This window comes from Orbilia oligospora (assembly GCF_000225545.1).
Source record: "Orbilia oligospora ATCC 24927 unplaced genomic scaffold scaffold00043, whole genome shotgun sequence".
Classification (NCBI taxonomy): Eukaryota; Fungi; Ascomycota; class Orbiliomycetes; order Orbiliales; family Orbiliaceae; genus Orbilia; species Orbilia oligospora.
Window position 1 is genome coordinate 423,404 of NW_011645600.1, and position 15,239 is coordinate 438,642.

The following is a 15,239-nucleotide window of genomic DNA, read 5'->3' on the forward strand; positions in this document are numbered from 1 at the left end:
CATTATGTCTCGCCTAGGAGGAGTTCCAATAGGCCAAATTTCAGGTACATTGCATCGGAAGATGATGCGGGAAAGTCGATTTTTGTGATACTGCACATGTATTCGCTCTTTGCCGTCTATGAAACCAGGTCGCCAGCTAGTTCGATAGGTTAGATATATAGACGGCAAGTACCGACCTGCATATTAATTAAGTCGGTATCAGTTCATTCTGTGTTGGGGTTGCATTTGGGATGCATTGCATATATGCATATATGCATACTCAATTGCATTCAATGCTCTTTACTACGAGATATGAGATATGAGATATGGACGGGAAGTCAAAACTAGAGGGTGTAAATTTTGCGTCGGAAGAATGGTAGTTATGTGTAGTCGTTATATAATCATCTCTCGGATCATATCCGGATATATCCCCAGTATCGTTAATTCTAGTACGTTAAGCTGTAGAAGTACGCTGTTAACATTCGCAGGCTAAGTGGAGGTTGTATTTTAAACCAAGGCCAATGTGTTGTCGTGTTGTCGTGTTGCTGTGTTGTGGTATTAGAAATGTTTGTCGCCGCTTCCCAGCCCAGGCAAAACCGCCTTTGCGATTGATCGCAAGCATCCTCAACCACACAGACGCGTTCGAGTTCAAGCTTCAGTGTCAACGACGGAAACCCTGATTACCCGCCACCACTGTCCCGCGCACAGCTTCGCCACAATCCCTCCTACGGATTCACAGCGGCCTTGGTCGCTAGATTGCCACAACGATGGTGGGACCTGGATTTCGTGATGACCATATTCTCGTATGTGACCTACAAGCTTCCCCTCTAGCTCCAACAAAGGATATAGTTAATTTTATCTCCCTCTATAGTTGATCGCGCCTGGGTCAAAGTTTACATTGGCTCAATTGGGTCTACCCGAGTCGTTTACGCCTGCAAAATTGCGATTCCCGACGCGGATGTTCCCCGGGTTGGAGGAGGGGCAATATTTACCAAACAAAGTCCATGAGCTTAAGGAAGGAGAAGAGATGCTGCTTCGCAATGGCGAGGTCATGACAGCAGGACCAAATGGAAAGCCAGTCAAGAAGCGAAAAGTTGATTCCGCATCGAAACCGAGCACGACAACCCAGGCGGCTGCCGGTGAGGCCGCAAAGCCTACTGATGGTAAAGGCGACACTACTATGGCCGATGCTGCGGATGATCGCGAGGAGAACGAAGATGAAGGAGGAGATGACGACGAGGAGATGAATGGAACAAAGGAGGAAGGCACAAACTCGAAACTGTTCTACGAAGATGATGACGACGAGGAAGGAGCGGTATGGTGCCTAGAACAGGGCCGTATTGCTAATTGGGAGGCTTTCTTTGCTTTGTTGTAAGTTGCGCACCATTCTATAGCGTATTGACTCGGTCTGATCTTTGGAATATAGGTTACATATTCACGAGACGCTCAACCCGACCTTCCATACACCCATCCTCATGATCTCGCAGCCCTGTTGGACTTGTACAGATAAAGAAAGAATCTGCCAGTTCATCTTTGAAAAGCTGAAGACACCGGGTTTCGGGATGATGGACGCTGCAGCTGCAATTAATGCCGCTTACAATGTCCAGCATTCACTCGTCATTGATGTCGGATATGATAAAACCGACATCACAGCCCTAATAGATTGGAACATTCAGGAAGTCAACCGAACAACGATTCCGTTTGGGGGGAACTCAATGAACAAACATCTCCACAAGCTACTACCAGACCTGACAGAAGAAGAAATCGATCAGTTGAAGCGAAGCAATATCTGCGAAATACTCCCACACGGAGTTCCTATTCCTGGAGAAGAAGATATAGATAAGGATGAAGTTTTGCGGCCAGTTGAACCTACTACAATCGGGATGGGTGGCATCGCACAACCTAAGGCGTTGGACGAGGAAGGGGATGAAGAGGAGGAAGAGGGTGTTACAAACATCGCTGCAATCGTTGCTAGTGGTAAAACACAAGAGTATCTCGCTAAGAAAGAGAAAGAAAAGGCAGACAAGAGAGCAGGACTTGCTGCTGGTGAAAAAAGGCTCCCTAACTATAAAAGAGAAAAGAATTCGTTCTTATATGTCGAGAAGGTCCATGATTCAGTTATGGAAGACGGTAAAACTGATCATCCAACCGAGATACTTGATGGTGAACGAATGGATGTTGATGTCGCTCCTCCTACAACGGAAGAGCCAAAGCCCGTTGAAGAATCCTCTGTCACGAGTGGAATTGATGGTCCTCTGCCAGCTTCTTCTGAAGAGAAGCAACCCGAGGCCACAAAATTAGATACGGAGAGCTCAAAAGTCGCACCCGACGCAGACCCAAGCAAAGGAGGGCCGTCGCTCATGGAATCTATGTTCTCAGGCACAAAAGACGATGATGATGCTAAGCGAGCCCAGGAAAAGGCTCTGCGAAGAGAGGAGAAAAAGAGACAAGAGGCAGCCCAGTCTGGAGAGAGGAGAAAGGAAATCGAGGTCGGAACTGAACGATTCAAGGCAGCGGAAGGCGGTATTTTAGAAGCTATTGCCGACGCTGCACATCGCGTAGTTAGCAGCGCCGACAACTACAACCTGCGTTCTGAATGCTGGAATTCTGTCATCATCGCAGGTGGCGGATGTCGTGTTAAAGGCTTCAAAGATGCCCTGCTCAACACCATAGTCACGAAATACCAAGTTTCACCCTCTTCTGGGACCATCTTCACATCTGAGCTTCCTTCCAACATTCCCACGCCGTCTGGAACTGGCACTAATACGCCCCAGCCGTCCGCATTCAACTCACAGCAACCGAATGCCCTCCTGCTACAGGCCGCAGCCAATAACGCAGCGCTCGCCGCGGCCGGCCAACACCACTTATCCATTCCTCAGCCTAATCAAGGCCCCACCTCGATCAAAATCGCAAAGATTCCGGAATATTTCCCCGAGTGGAAAGATCATGGATTCGATGAGTGTATGTTCCTTGGCGCACAACTGGGCGCTAAGATATACTTTGTCACAGATCAAGGAGCCAATAAAGGTTTTGTCACACGCGCAGATTACAACTCCCAAGGACCTCAAGCCATCCACAATATTTAGCAAACTTGTACTTGGCGTGGTGGTTGGGTTTTACGCAGAAACTCTCGGTTAGGTAGGCTAAGGAAGATCACAAGGCTTAAGATCATAAGGCTTGTAACGAAGGAGAGTAAAAGTAGCCCGCCCGCAATGGTGATTGGGAAGAAGAGGAAAGCCGATGGGATTGTACCCCGACAACAACCTCCTCGTGCGGCCAAGAGGCAGAAGCTTCAGCCTGTATGATCTAATAACTATGTTGAGGTGTTCCTTACCATCTTTCTTCTACAGCGATGACATGTATTTCTTTAGTCACAACTGAATCAAGAATCTAATGGTAATAAAATCAATCCGCCGTCCTGTGGGGATTTCTAGCAGTCAAAACAGAGGCTAGATCTCATAAGCAGGTCGTCCCGACTCCCTAGTAGCTCGATAGCCTAGTATATTCTGTGTGCAGTGACAAACTTGGTTTTTTTTTTCTCCTCTAACTAATTGACATATGTGTTGGCACCGCCTTTAAACTTAAAATTTATGCATGTATCCTATGAACTTGATCTTGAGCGCTCTGTAAAAACCATACCATCACAATGTCGGGTCCAAAGACACCCTCCCGGAATACAGCCAACCTAAACTCGCCTTCGAAGGGTTCTTCACCGACTCACATATCGCAGCTTCTCACAATCCGACCCCCAATATCACAAGCTGTTTCCGGAAAAACTGTGCGCCGGGTTACACTTCATCCATCAATATACAACCTTCTATCGCTTTCCGTCACCAGTCCACAGCATAACAATCTAGTTGAACTCAAGGTTGATGACTCTACAAGCTCAGTCATCGCGGTAGCTTGGTCTGGGAGCCAAGGTGGCGATCCCAAATGCATCCAAATACCGACTTCCGTAGGCGATGATCTTAGGGATCTAGCGCGAGAAGCGCAAGTAAATTTAGATTTTTCTGAAAAGTCTAAATCGAAAGTGGAGGTGAAGAAGTATTTGGGGTTGATAGGCAATGTTGCAACTGTGGAGATAGAAGATTTTCTACAGCAGATCCCGGTGGGTGATAGCGAAGGGTGGAAATACTATTTAGAGCACTATCTTAGTATGTTGATTTCTCCAGAACATTATTGCTTGGAAGCAAAGAAGAGGTTTACTAATTATTTCCACTTTTCATAGTCGATGTGAGATATATTAGTGAGGGCACGATATTTTCTTGCGATTATAAGGGAACATCAGTATCCCTAAGAGTTAAATCTGTGTCTCCGAGCGAAAGGCCTTTCGGCGGCTATGGGAGCCCAGTAAACGCTCTTGAAGGTCGACTGGGCGGACTGAGTATCAAGGAAACCCGAGTCTATGAATTTGATAAGTTGTCGACTGTAGCATTCAAGGGATTGCAGGATGGACCTGCGCCATCTACGCCTCGACCTAAAGCCGTAGTACCGACAACGCCACGGAAATCGGGTATATCTAAAGAAAAGCCACAGGAAGTTCCTCGAGAAGTAAAATCATTCCCTGTCACTAAGTCATCTTCAATAGGTGGCCTTGAGCGTCAGTTAGAGATTTTGCGAACCCATATCGCGTCCTCGCTTCTTCATTTCAAGCGGTTCACTCGCAGCAATCTTACACCTCCGCTGGGGATTTTACTCTATGGACCGCCTGGTACGGGGAAAACAATGCTTCTCAGAAGTATAGCTACCGAAGCTGGGGCGAATAACTTCATTATAGATTCTTCCCTCATTGGAAAATTCCTTGGCGAGAGCGAAGCTAGCATTCGTAAAGTCTTTGCAGAGGCGAAGAAATCCGTGGACGGGAAGAATCGAAGTATCATTTTCATTGATGAAATTGACGCATTTGCGCCAAAACGGGGGGGTACGGATACCACTAGCGATTCGAGGCTAGTAACGACTCTTCTTACAGAGATGGATGCACTGGCCGCCGTTGGTGAGGACGACGGGAAAAAAGATAGTAGCAGGGTTATAGTCATAGCGGCAACAAATCGGCCTAACGGAATTGACCCGGCATTAAGGAGACCAGGGAGATTCGATCTTGAGATTGAAATTCCGATACCAGATGCCAAATCACGGCTAGAGATTTTGAAGTTACTATTAAAAGATGTAGAGACAGAGTTCGATAAGTCGGTTGATGCAGGGCATATCACTAGCTGGGCGAACAGAGCTCATGGATTTGTCGGGGCTGACCTCGAGACGGTAGTGAAAAAAGCAGCAACAAGGAGTGTGCATCGCTCTCTTAAACAGAAAGAGCAAGGAACATCCTTATTCCCGGGGTTCTTTCTAGATGATGTCGAAGTTAGTGAAAGCTCCTTGTCGATATCAGCTGAAGACTTCGAGACGGCATTGAAAGAAACCAAGCCTTCCGCAATAAAAGATATTGTGCTTGAGTTGCCGGAAACAAAATGGACGGATATTGGCGGCCAGAAAGATGTCAAGCAGAAATTAAAAGAGGCGGTTGAGTGGCCACTACGAGTAAGTGTATAACTTCTTACTTATCGGGAAAATATGCTAACGAATCTCGAAATAGCATCCAGAGGTTTTCCAAAGATTGGGCGGACAACCACGCAAAGGATTGTTACTTTACGGGCCCCCTGGTTGCTCCAAAACCTTGACGGCTAAAGCCCTCGCAACTGAAGCCGGGCTAAACTTTATAGCCGTCAAGGGTCCCGAATTGCTAAATAAGTATGTCGGAGAATCTGAACGCGGTGTTCGTGAACTTTTCCGGAAAGCTAGAGCTGCAAGTCCATCTATCGTATTTTTTGATGAAGTCGATGCACTGGGTCTTAACCGAGAAGGGGAAGGGAACAATGGGGGTGGGGGGAACAGTACAGGTGTGCTAACGGCGTTATTGAATGAGATGGACGGTATCGAGGAACTAGGAAATGTTATGATCCTAGCCGCGACGAACAAGCCAGAGGTCATTGACCCGGCGCTTTTAAGACCGGGTCGGTTGGATTATATCCTTTATGTTGGCCCGCCAGACTTAGAATCGAGAACAGAGATCCTAAGTATCAAGTTCCGGAAGATGAAACTTGGTGAGGACGTCGATATTCAAGTCCTAGCTGGGAAGACGGATGGATATTCTGGCGCCGATTTAGTTAAGATCTGTGACGAAGCAGTTTTAGCAGCCATGAGAGAAGATTTGGGGATCGATAGTGTCAAGTGGAGACACTTTGAAGAGGCTCTTAGAGGGGTAAAGAGTGTTATAACGATGGAGATGATAAGAAGATATGAAGGCTGGACTGTAGGAGGGGTGAAGAAATTCTGAGACCTAATTCACTAAGGTATGATGTATCAATACTAGTCTATCATCTCATTACCCTGGTTTGCTTGTTATGGGTGCACTGGTTCTGCATTCCCATATATCTGTGGATCTAAATGCGGGCCGGGTCTCGATCCATATAGAAGCATTACGATATAATTGTTCAAAACGATCACGCAACTGAACTCGGTTAGGAACTAATACTTCAAGACAGCAATATCGTAGATAGTTCTTTGTTATTAGACTAGCTCTGAGCATACATGACGCGTCCAGCCTCAAACCATAGTGAACAAATGAATAATATCAATAGTTCGAATACACGGTGGTTTTCAATGATCAGTAGCTGTCAGCAGTAAACACGGATTCAAGAGGAGATATGTAATCCACGGGAACAAGGCTTAAAACTCAGATGGTTCCACAGAATATTCTGCAAGCTCCGAACCTTCACTCTCAGATCCGAAATCAGCGGCTTCAAGACCTGGAAGAGACCTTGGATCATTAAGAAAAAGTCCGAGCACATCAGAGCGCACCTCCTCATCAACCTTTTCCAAGATATCCAAGACCTTCACACCTGCAACTGACCATGTGTCCCTTGCGATATATTTCCCATTAACCTTCTTCTTCTTGAAGAGGAGGCAGCGGAGTTTTTCGATACGGTCCTTGGCAAAAAAATAACGCTTGGGATTTGGATGGCCATTGAATGCAATCCTTAAGGCACCAATATCAACTTCAAATCGGAGAGCCAAATAGTTCTGGTCCCCGGTTTGAATGCAATGTGAGATGAAGCTCTCCCCGGTGGCCATTTCTTCCGCTAGAAACAAAACTTCTTTAGCAAAAAATTCGTGCGTGATTCCGGTGTCATGACTGGCACTGATGATGTCGTCGATGTAAGGAGTGTACGGCTTTCGGGGTGGAAGGAATGTTTCAACCGCATGTCCGTAGCTTTTCATAATACGCATTTCCGCAATGTCCTGGTAGTATTCCTCGAACTCTTTCACATATTCGACAAGAAGCTTTCGCTCCTCTCCAACTTCGTACCAGACCTGGGTCCAATTCGTCTTGTCTCTCATCTCCAGGTATTTCCCGAGTTTCTCCTTGCCGAATTTTGCAAGTTCTTCAGACGTCCAAATGTGATAGGACTCCATAATTCGATATTCGGCTAAGGCGAGCCTGGTAGCAACCAAGAACTCGTAGAGTTCTCCATATTGGTGAGTTTTGCTGATATTCGTGACAAAGAAACCCTACGATATTCACGACGTTATTATCTTCGCTGTCGACGGTAACTAATTTGAAACTCACCTCATCTAGATCAAGCTCATCGACCATACTACCCCAGCTTCTATCGTAGTCATAGTGTTGCACTGAGAGAAGTTTGTTGATATGCTTGAGAATTTGCTGGATGTAGTCAAGAATTAAGTCTTCGGATTTCTCAGGCCCATCGGGTCCCTTCCCAATAGTTTGAGAAGCAGGTGCATTGATTGCAAGAAGTCTCTCCCGGGTTTGAACATTGTTCTCGTAGATTCTTCTCGCTTTTTCGTAGTATTTGAGGCTATCTTGGAGGATAGAAACAGATGCCATGTCGTTTCCACCGTCTACGACTCGTTTGACATCTTGTCGTGGAGGGAATTCCGTTGGCGGGGCCCTTTTCAGAAGATAGGTATGCTTCGATCCACTATTTCCGGGTTCGACTAGAGCGAGCAGGCCTTCTGGTTGATCATTGTCGGATCCTGACTCGGAATCTCCAGCTCTGGTCTCGAGATCGAGGCTCGTGGCTCTTGAAACAGCGAGGCTTCTAAGAGACTCGGTGATCCTAACGATCTCGGAATGGATATCATCCCAAGGGACGTTACACCTAGACATCGTGAATATTGATGGGGTAAGCTTTTCAAGTTGATAGAAGTTATGAGGGAAGAAGGTGAATATTTTGGAGATCGTGGAGGTTGGTGGGGCCAATATTGATGCTTAATCATATAAGTCTGAGGAGCGGGTCTCGTGTTAACGTTTTGACAATTAATCAACGAAGATAAGTGATATTTTGAGATCATTAATACCGTATAACGGGTGTATATTGCTTAGCCTTGTTGCGAGGCTCCTCAACTATGTATATACCCCCCCAAGGATATTCTATGACTGTACCAACTTAACCTAAGCTACTCAACTCCACTAACTCAAAATCGGTATCAATCGTCAACAATCTGCAAATTCACATTTTAACCTAATTATAAATGTCACTTGCTATCGTAGTTTGGACCACGTCTGCGATATGGGACTATGTTTTGGTATACTTATCGGCAATTTGGGGTATGTATGGTTCTATAATATTGCGATACTTAATATTTTTAACTCTTAAGGGGAGCATATTGATCCATGTTTCCAAATCCCTAAGATTGGAGGATAATATCCCGAAGCTATAAGATCTATGAACTCGCACCCGTCTTGCCTCCAGACCAAAGATCTATTTAGCTAGTAAATTTGACTTTAAGACTCAGATTGTCACTAAACTTCACAGAGGAATTCTTTTAGGCTTCAGTTAATATACAGCGTGGAATTTTGAGATTACTTATGCGCTAAGTCAACTATGAAGTAAAACTGATAGCTGCCAGATAATCACTAGCAGTTCAAGAACTTCCTAGAACTTTCAGAAGAGTATAGTATCCCTTGTTAGGGTATGTTAAAGAATTGTAGCTAAACCACTAAGTAGCGCTAGCTCTTGGACTAAATCACTTTGAGACCTGGTTCCAAGAAACGCCGGGAAGGGCCTGCATGGATATGATGCCATAATTTGTCTCGTCGCCAGACTCCTCGAGCCTCAGCTGCCCATATCCGTCTCAGATAAGAGTATTGCTTGGCTGAAAGGAATATACTCCAGAAACATCTCTTCAAAATCGCAAAACAGATGTCAATCATACTCTATACAGGTAATATTTTAGAAGGGGCCTAAAGACTAGGTGGGCCATGGGATGATTCCTCTAGCTACACCCGATGTGCAAACCGTTACCTTCATGCCACAGATAGGTCCGGTACGGTCAATTAAATCTCATTGTGGTAACCCTTTGCGAAAAAAGATAAACGCACGCAATAAAATTCGTAAAAGTTCCGACTTTTAAACACCAAGATACGAACCAACGCTTATTCCCGGACTGGCGTGCTCGAGCTCTTGAAGTTACGAGATCGCGGGACTGGGCCTAGCGCCGAGGCAGTGTAAAAATTATTACGCACAACTTGTGCGTTGCCTGCTTAAAATACCACGATGTTGACGCGATACTGTGTAACACTATCCCGAAAGAGGGAATTGCGACCTGCCGAGCCGAGCAGAAAAAATCCCGGAATCTTTGGATGGCCGACGCTTTCCGGTTTAAACTTACACCTTTATCAAGAGGAAGAGAATGCATGTCGGCAAGTAGACCGATATGTTAGCTCTGGTCCTGAGACACGATACTGAAAGCTAACCTGAATAAGCCAATGTCGAGGATATAGTTAGCCTCGTGATACTTGGAGCCTCAGGCAACTGAGTTATATATACGGATTTCGGCATCTTTGGAAACTGCGCGAAGAATTCGAATTCCGGTAAATGACACATTGGTGGTATAATTGATATCAGAACAACAGTCTGGAAGAAACTGCTTTCAACTATATATTAAGATTGGCGTCCAAGCTCTTGGATGATCCCCAGTATCGCATATATCGATCGGAGTTCCTTTCTTACATTTCAGTCCTTAAAGATGACGAATGCGATCAAAACGGTTTGTGTAGTCGGTACGTTCATTACCACTTCCTTTATCTTCCTATAAAATTAATTTTCGAAAACATATTATATTACTTATTTAAAAATGAATATTAAGCATTGATATACTAAATCTTCGTCTTCTGACCTTGATCCTAGGCGCCGGTCCATCTGGTCTTGCGGCTGCCAAAACGCTTCTACACGATGCTCCTGACGATGTAAAATACAACGTCACCATTTTCGACAGCCAGTCTCGAGTCGGCGGCTTATGGCCCACACAAAAGACCGATGAGGCAGGTCTCGTACATCCCGCAATGGTTGCGAACCAGAGCAGACACACAATGCGCTTCAGCGACTTTGCGTGGTCCGACGGTGCTCCGCAAATCCCCCGTGCTTTCCAAGTGGGTGGGTATCTCGAACGTTATCGACAACGGTACTGTCAGGATGCTACCCTACGCCTCGCGTGTCGGGTCGAGAAAGCAGATTTGGTGTCAAACCCGTCCAGCCAATCAGGCCATTCGTGGCACGTGAGGACGCAATCTGAGGAGAATGGCACTGAAGAACATACATTCGATTATTTGGTTATAGCTAGTGGCTATTTTGGTGAACCGGCATTCCCTGCGTCTCTCGAAAACGCCAAACACAGCATCCCAGTGGTTCACAGCAGCAAGTATAGAGACCTCGAACAGCTACTCGGCGATCCAAAGGGGAAAAGCGGAAAGATACTCGTCGTAGGCGGCCAGTTTTCCGGAGTTGAAATTGCTGGGACAATCGCTACCCACGTATCAGATGCAGTAAACGCACCAGGCACCCGTAGAAATGATTTTATAGATCAGAATTGCCAAAGATCGAAGTTTTCCGTTCATCATCTAGTTCAAAGACCGACCTGGATCCTTCCTTTGGTGACCGCTTCCACGGTAAGATATCTTTATATAATTATTGTGACAAAAGATTTGGAGTCAAGGCCACTAATTAATGCATAGCCAGCCGACCCTGCGCCATGCTTTCTACCAATGGATTTGAATGCTCAAAATTTATCGAATCGTCCACCTGGACCACTTGTTAATACGCAAGGCCACATCAGTGTTGAGGCAGCTAGAGTTGTCAACTCTTACTTTCACAACTTGCTTAAAACTGACCAGTCAGAATTCTCGCCCCGACTTACAGTGCAGGAAAGCGACTATGACAACCAACCATTCATTGGAATCAGCGACACATACATGGATCATGTCCGTTCAGGTGGCATTGTTATATCTCAAGGCAAACTTAAATCCATATCCGGAAATATTGCGAATTTGACCCCATCTGGGGAGCAAATCGACGACATTGCGGCAGTTGTTCTAGCCACAGGATTCAAAGCATCAGCTTCGCTTTCCTTCCTGTCTGAGGATATTCAACAAAAATTATCAATTGCCCCAAACGATCTCAACAATACCGTCGCTCTGGCATTCCATAGCACGCACCATCCGGAAGTTCCCAATCTGGGGTTTGTTGGGTTTTACCGCTCTCCTTACTGGGGTGCGATCGAGATGCAAGCACGATTTGTGACCACTTTGTTCAGTTATGGTGGCCCATCATCCCCTTCATTACCTGCCAAACTGGCAGAATCCTTGAAGAATGATACATCAATCGAGAGGGTTTTCTCCTTAAGAACAGACCCAAGGGCCTCGCAGTTTCCAATGGGTGATTATGCATGGTTATCAGAGGAGTTTGGTAGAGCTCTGGATATTGAGAAAGTACCATCCCTAACCAAGATGCCCATCTTACCGCCTAAAAATAAAGAAATGAATATTTTAACAGCGGCAAGATATCCTGGCCGCAATCTTGACGAAACCCGAAGGAAACAAAATGAAAATAACTTGATCGTGACGGAAGAGGTTGTCACAGCAGGCCTGACACAGGGGAGATTTGTTGCACGCGCCGTGTTCCGCTCACTACTTGGAGAGTGGAAATTGGATCGCCAGCTCGTAAGCAAGAAACCTGAGCAGCCCAGTGGTAGGTTTATTGGAACTGCCACATTTTCATTAAGAAATGGTACATCACATGGAAGGGAGGAAGAGTTTGCAAACATTGAACAAGAAGGCGGTGATCAGGGATTCGAATATTTATACGTTGAGAATGGGGAGTTCGTAGATGACGCCAATGGATTGAGATTTAACGCAACAAGGCGATATATTTGGCGATATAACGAGAGGAAGGATAAGTTGAGTGTCTGGTTTGTTAAGACCGACGAAGATCGTACGGCAGATTATCTATTTCATGAGATAGATTTCATACCGCCGGGCGAGGGAGGGAAGGGAGAGGACGGGTGGAAGGCTATTGGGAGTCACTTGTGCATAGAAGACATGTATAATGTCCAGTACAAGTTTTCCTTTAGTTCTGTAAATCTGAAGCAGTGGAGACTAGGGTATAGCGTCAATGGACCTAGGAAGGACTACAGCATAGATGGAGTATATAGAAGATAGACTAGACCTAGATTATGAACTTAGATCTAAGAATATATGCCTATAGGGCAGAACTGCTCATTCAAAGCCTAGGACAGGAACGCAATGTCTATATATATCACTAGATCAAGATGTTCATTCAACACCGATTGCAATATATTAATAAAGTTTGGATGGAATCGATATTGAAAACTAGTGCCCTTGAGTTTAGGCATCCAGCTTCCGGTTTAGTAGTTCCCCGGACCAAATACTCCATAGATTGGAAACTTAATTATATAAGCGCGCCCTATTACCTAATATCGCCCCGAGACGAGACGTGGACCCACAGTGGGATCTAAGACCTCAAGCCACCGACGGGTGAGCTATTGACGGTATCAGGGGTATGTCTTACTAGAGATAGAAACCGAATTAGACTCTCCGAAATTCAATTAGTTCGTTAATATAATATAACTAAATTTATGCCTTAATCTAAATTACTCCGTATATTGTCGATTTCGATATCAACCGATTAACGGTCAACGGGCCGGTCTCACATTCCGGCAGCCAGGTGGCATATCACAATTACATATATTTATTTTAAGATTTCTTTTTTTGTCGGTATGCGTCATGCGACTTATGGTCCTCGGCCGCGGCCAAGTGGTCTCTTGATCTTTGTGTAATGAATAATTGAGATGGTTAGAACTTTATTCGAAGCTGGCACTTCATGGCGTCGGTATCTAGTAATTACAACGTCCCTCGAGGATCCGTGATACAAGGTGAGAGCTTCCCAAGAGGACAACAACCGGGATGCAATATAGACATAAGAAAGCTATGCGCTCGATCCGTGTAAAGAAGCATTGGTACGTGCTTGCGAATCAAAGGAAGAAACCCAGTGCATGCGAGGAAAACAAAAAGCAGAACTCCAGTGGTATAGAGACAGTAAATAGAGGAAAACAGAGAATGTGAAAAAGCACATGCTAGTCTAATCGATATAATAGAAACAAAACCGGAACGAAACAAGTCTATCTTTTTCTCTATACCCTCTTTATCCGTGGCTAAGGAGTAAAAAGCGAGGTCATTAAAAAATAGTACAGTTGAACTTGAGAAGAAGAAGAGGAGGAGGAGGAAGAAGAAAGAAAATAGTAGTAACCCTGGACGCCGGCATGAGAAGAATAAGAATCAGAATAGAAGAAACATAAATTAACCGCTGGTTGGGGCTGAGAGGAATATGTCGCGAACTCGAATAGTATGTCAGGTGGGGCGTCACACAAGTGCAGTGCATGTAATGTGCAGTGCAATGCGCGCAGTGCGGTGCGGTGCGGTGTCATGGCGATTGCATTACAATGCATTGTGGTAGGACGTAACGGTCGTAGTCATGGAAGCTGTGTTGTTGCTCAGAAGCCAGGGAATTCGAAACGCCCCTCCATCGTATCCCAGAGCTCCTCGACAACGGCGATTTGATCCTCTCGTGGAGCTGAGCGAACAGCGAGATATTTTCGGCCCTCGACTGATGGCTTCCAATTGCCAGGGTTGGCATCTGCGACGATACCACCGGCTTCGGTAAGGATGCACCATCCAGCAGCGACATCCCAGGCCCAACAGCCACCCTCCTAAACAAAAAATGTTAGTATCGAACCTTCACCGACATCTAGCTAAGCCAGCTATAGCCTTGTCACAAGAGAAAACTTACCCAGAAGACATCCAGGTATCCAGCCGCCACCCCACACATGTCAAGAGCGGCACTTCCTTGGCATCGAACGCTGTGGCACATTGTACCACCTTGGCTTGCAAGTTTGACCATGGTCTTTGTTCGAACGTCCCAATTGTTACCCTTTCGCTCGGATCCCCATTCAATGGCGACGAGGGCCTTGTTCAGACCTGGTAGTGGTTCATTGGGGTCTCGGAGTGGGAGGCGTTCGGTTCGGTTCAGGAAGGCACCCTTGCCTTTGATTGCTGTGAAGAGACGGTTCTGGAAAGGGTTGTAGACGACACCTACGACGGGAATTTTGTTGATGACGAGGGCCAAGGAGATGCAGACGTTCTGATTGCAAGAGAGACATGAGTAAATGCTTTGTAACAACGAGAGATACAGGGTGAGTGTGAGCAAATACTTACGGGAACCCCATGAACGAAGTTGATTGTTCCATCGATAGGATCGCAAATGAAAGTCGGATTGTCGCTGATTTTGCGTCCCGGAATATAAGACTCTTCTCCAAGAAGATCGAAGTTCGGGTATTTATATTTAAGGTTGGTAAGTACCATCTTTTCGATGGACTTGTCTGTATCAGTGACTAGATCGACAGCTATAGACCAGATTGTCAAGTCAGCCAAGACCTAGGAGCTTTATCATTTTGGTACCGAACCGTCACAATGCGTGCAGAGTATGCCCTGCATCGCAGATATTATATATAGACACTTGTACTTACATGTACAAGGTATCTTATATACGTATCACGCAAGGAAAGAAAGAAGGGAAGGAAGGAAGGAAAGAAGAAAGAAGGTGAACATGACATACAGTTCTTTTTCGATCCGGAGGTAGAAGCCGACGGATTTGCATCTAACATCATCTGGCCACCTCTAAGGGCCAGTTCAATTAGGAAATCGTGGATCTGTTGAAACTCCGCCAGAGTCATCTCGCCGACAGGTTGCTGTTGCTGGGAAGGAATTTTGCCGGTATTGCAAGTCCCAACACGATGGGGACTTCTCGGTTAGAGAACTGGATTTGGACTGGGAAAACTAAGGAAGGTGTGGTGGACAGGCGAATGGAACGACTGTTCGAGGATATCGA

General features: G+C 45.7%; 5 protein-coding genes across 5 annotated transcripts; 3 read left to right on the forward strand and 2 right to left on the reverse strand.

The window, feature by feature from the left end:
- Window positions 1-746: 746 nt before the first annotated feature.
- On the forward strand, window positions 747-3,065 carry AOL_s00043g132 (uncharacterized protein; the record flags this gene model as incomplete). Its single annotated transcript, XM_011120619.1, has 3 exons — window positions 747-782; window positions 851-1,350; window positions 1,406-3,065. The coding sequence occupies 3 exons, from the start codon at window positions 747-749 to the stop codon at window positions 3,063-3,065; spliced, it is 2,196 nt and encodes a 731-aa protein (XP_011118921.1).
- A 560-nt stretch (window positions 3,066-3,625) lies between these two features.
- On the forward strand, window positions 3,626-6,310 carry AOL_s00043g133 (uncharacterized protein; the record flags this gene model as incomplete). Its single annotated transcript, XM_011120620.1, has 3 exons — window positions 3,626-4,133; window positions 4,208-5,514; window positions 5,570-6,310. The coding sequence occupies 3 exons, from the start codon at window positions 3,626-3,628 to the stop codon at window positions 6,308-6,310; spliced, it is 2,556 nt and encodes an 851-aa protein (XP_011118922.1).
- Window positions 6,311-6,702: 392 nt separating this feature from the next.
- AOL_s00043g134 (uncharacterized protein) lies at window positions 6,703-8,164 on the reverse strand (the record flags this gene model as incomplete). The annotated part of the gene is made up of 2 exons (XM_011120621.1): window positions 6,703-7,545; window positions 7,604-8,164. The coding sequence occupies 2 exons, from the start codon at window positions 8,162-8,164 to the stop codon at window positions 6,703-6,705; spliced, it is 1,404 nt and encodes a 467-aa protein (XP_011118923.1).
- Window positions 8,165-11,041: 2,877 nt separating this feature from the next.
- Window positions 11,042-12,493, forward strand: AOL_s00043g135 (uncharacterized protein; the record flags this gene model as incomplete). Its single annotated transcript, XM_011120622.1, has 1 exon — window positions 11,042-12,493. The coding sequence occupies one exon, from the start codon at window positions 11,042-11,044 to the stop codon at window positions 12,491-12,493; it is 1,452 nt and encodes a 483-aa protein (XP_011118924.1).
- Window positions 12,494-13,845: 1,352 nt separating this feature from the next.
- On the reverse strand, window positions 13,846-15,084 carry AOL_s00043g136 (uncharacterized protein; the record flags this gene model as incomplete). The annotated part of the gene is made up of 4 exons (XM_011120623.1): window positions 13,846-14,061; window positions 14,142-14,492; window positions 14,567-14,754; window positions 14,967-15,084. 4 exons carry the CDS (start codon window positions 15,082-15,084, stop codon window positions 13,846-13,848), a joined length of 873 nt encoding a protein of 290 aa, XP_011118925.1.
- Between the last annotated feature and the right edge of the window lie 155 nt (window positions 15,085-15,239).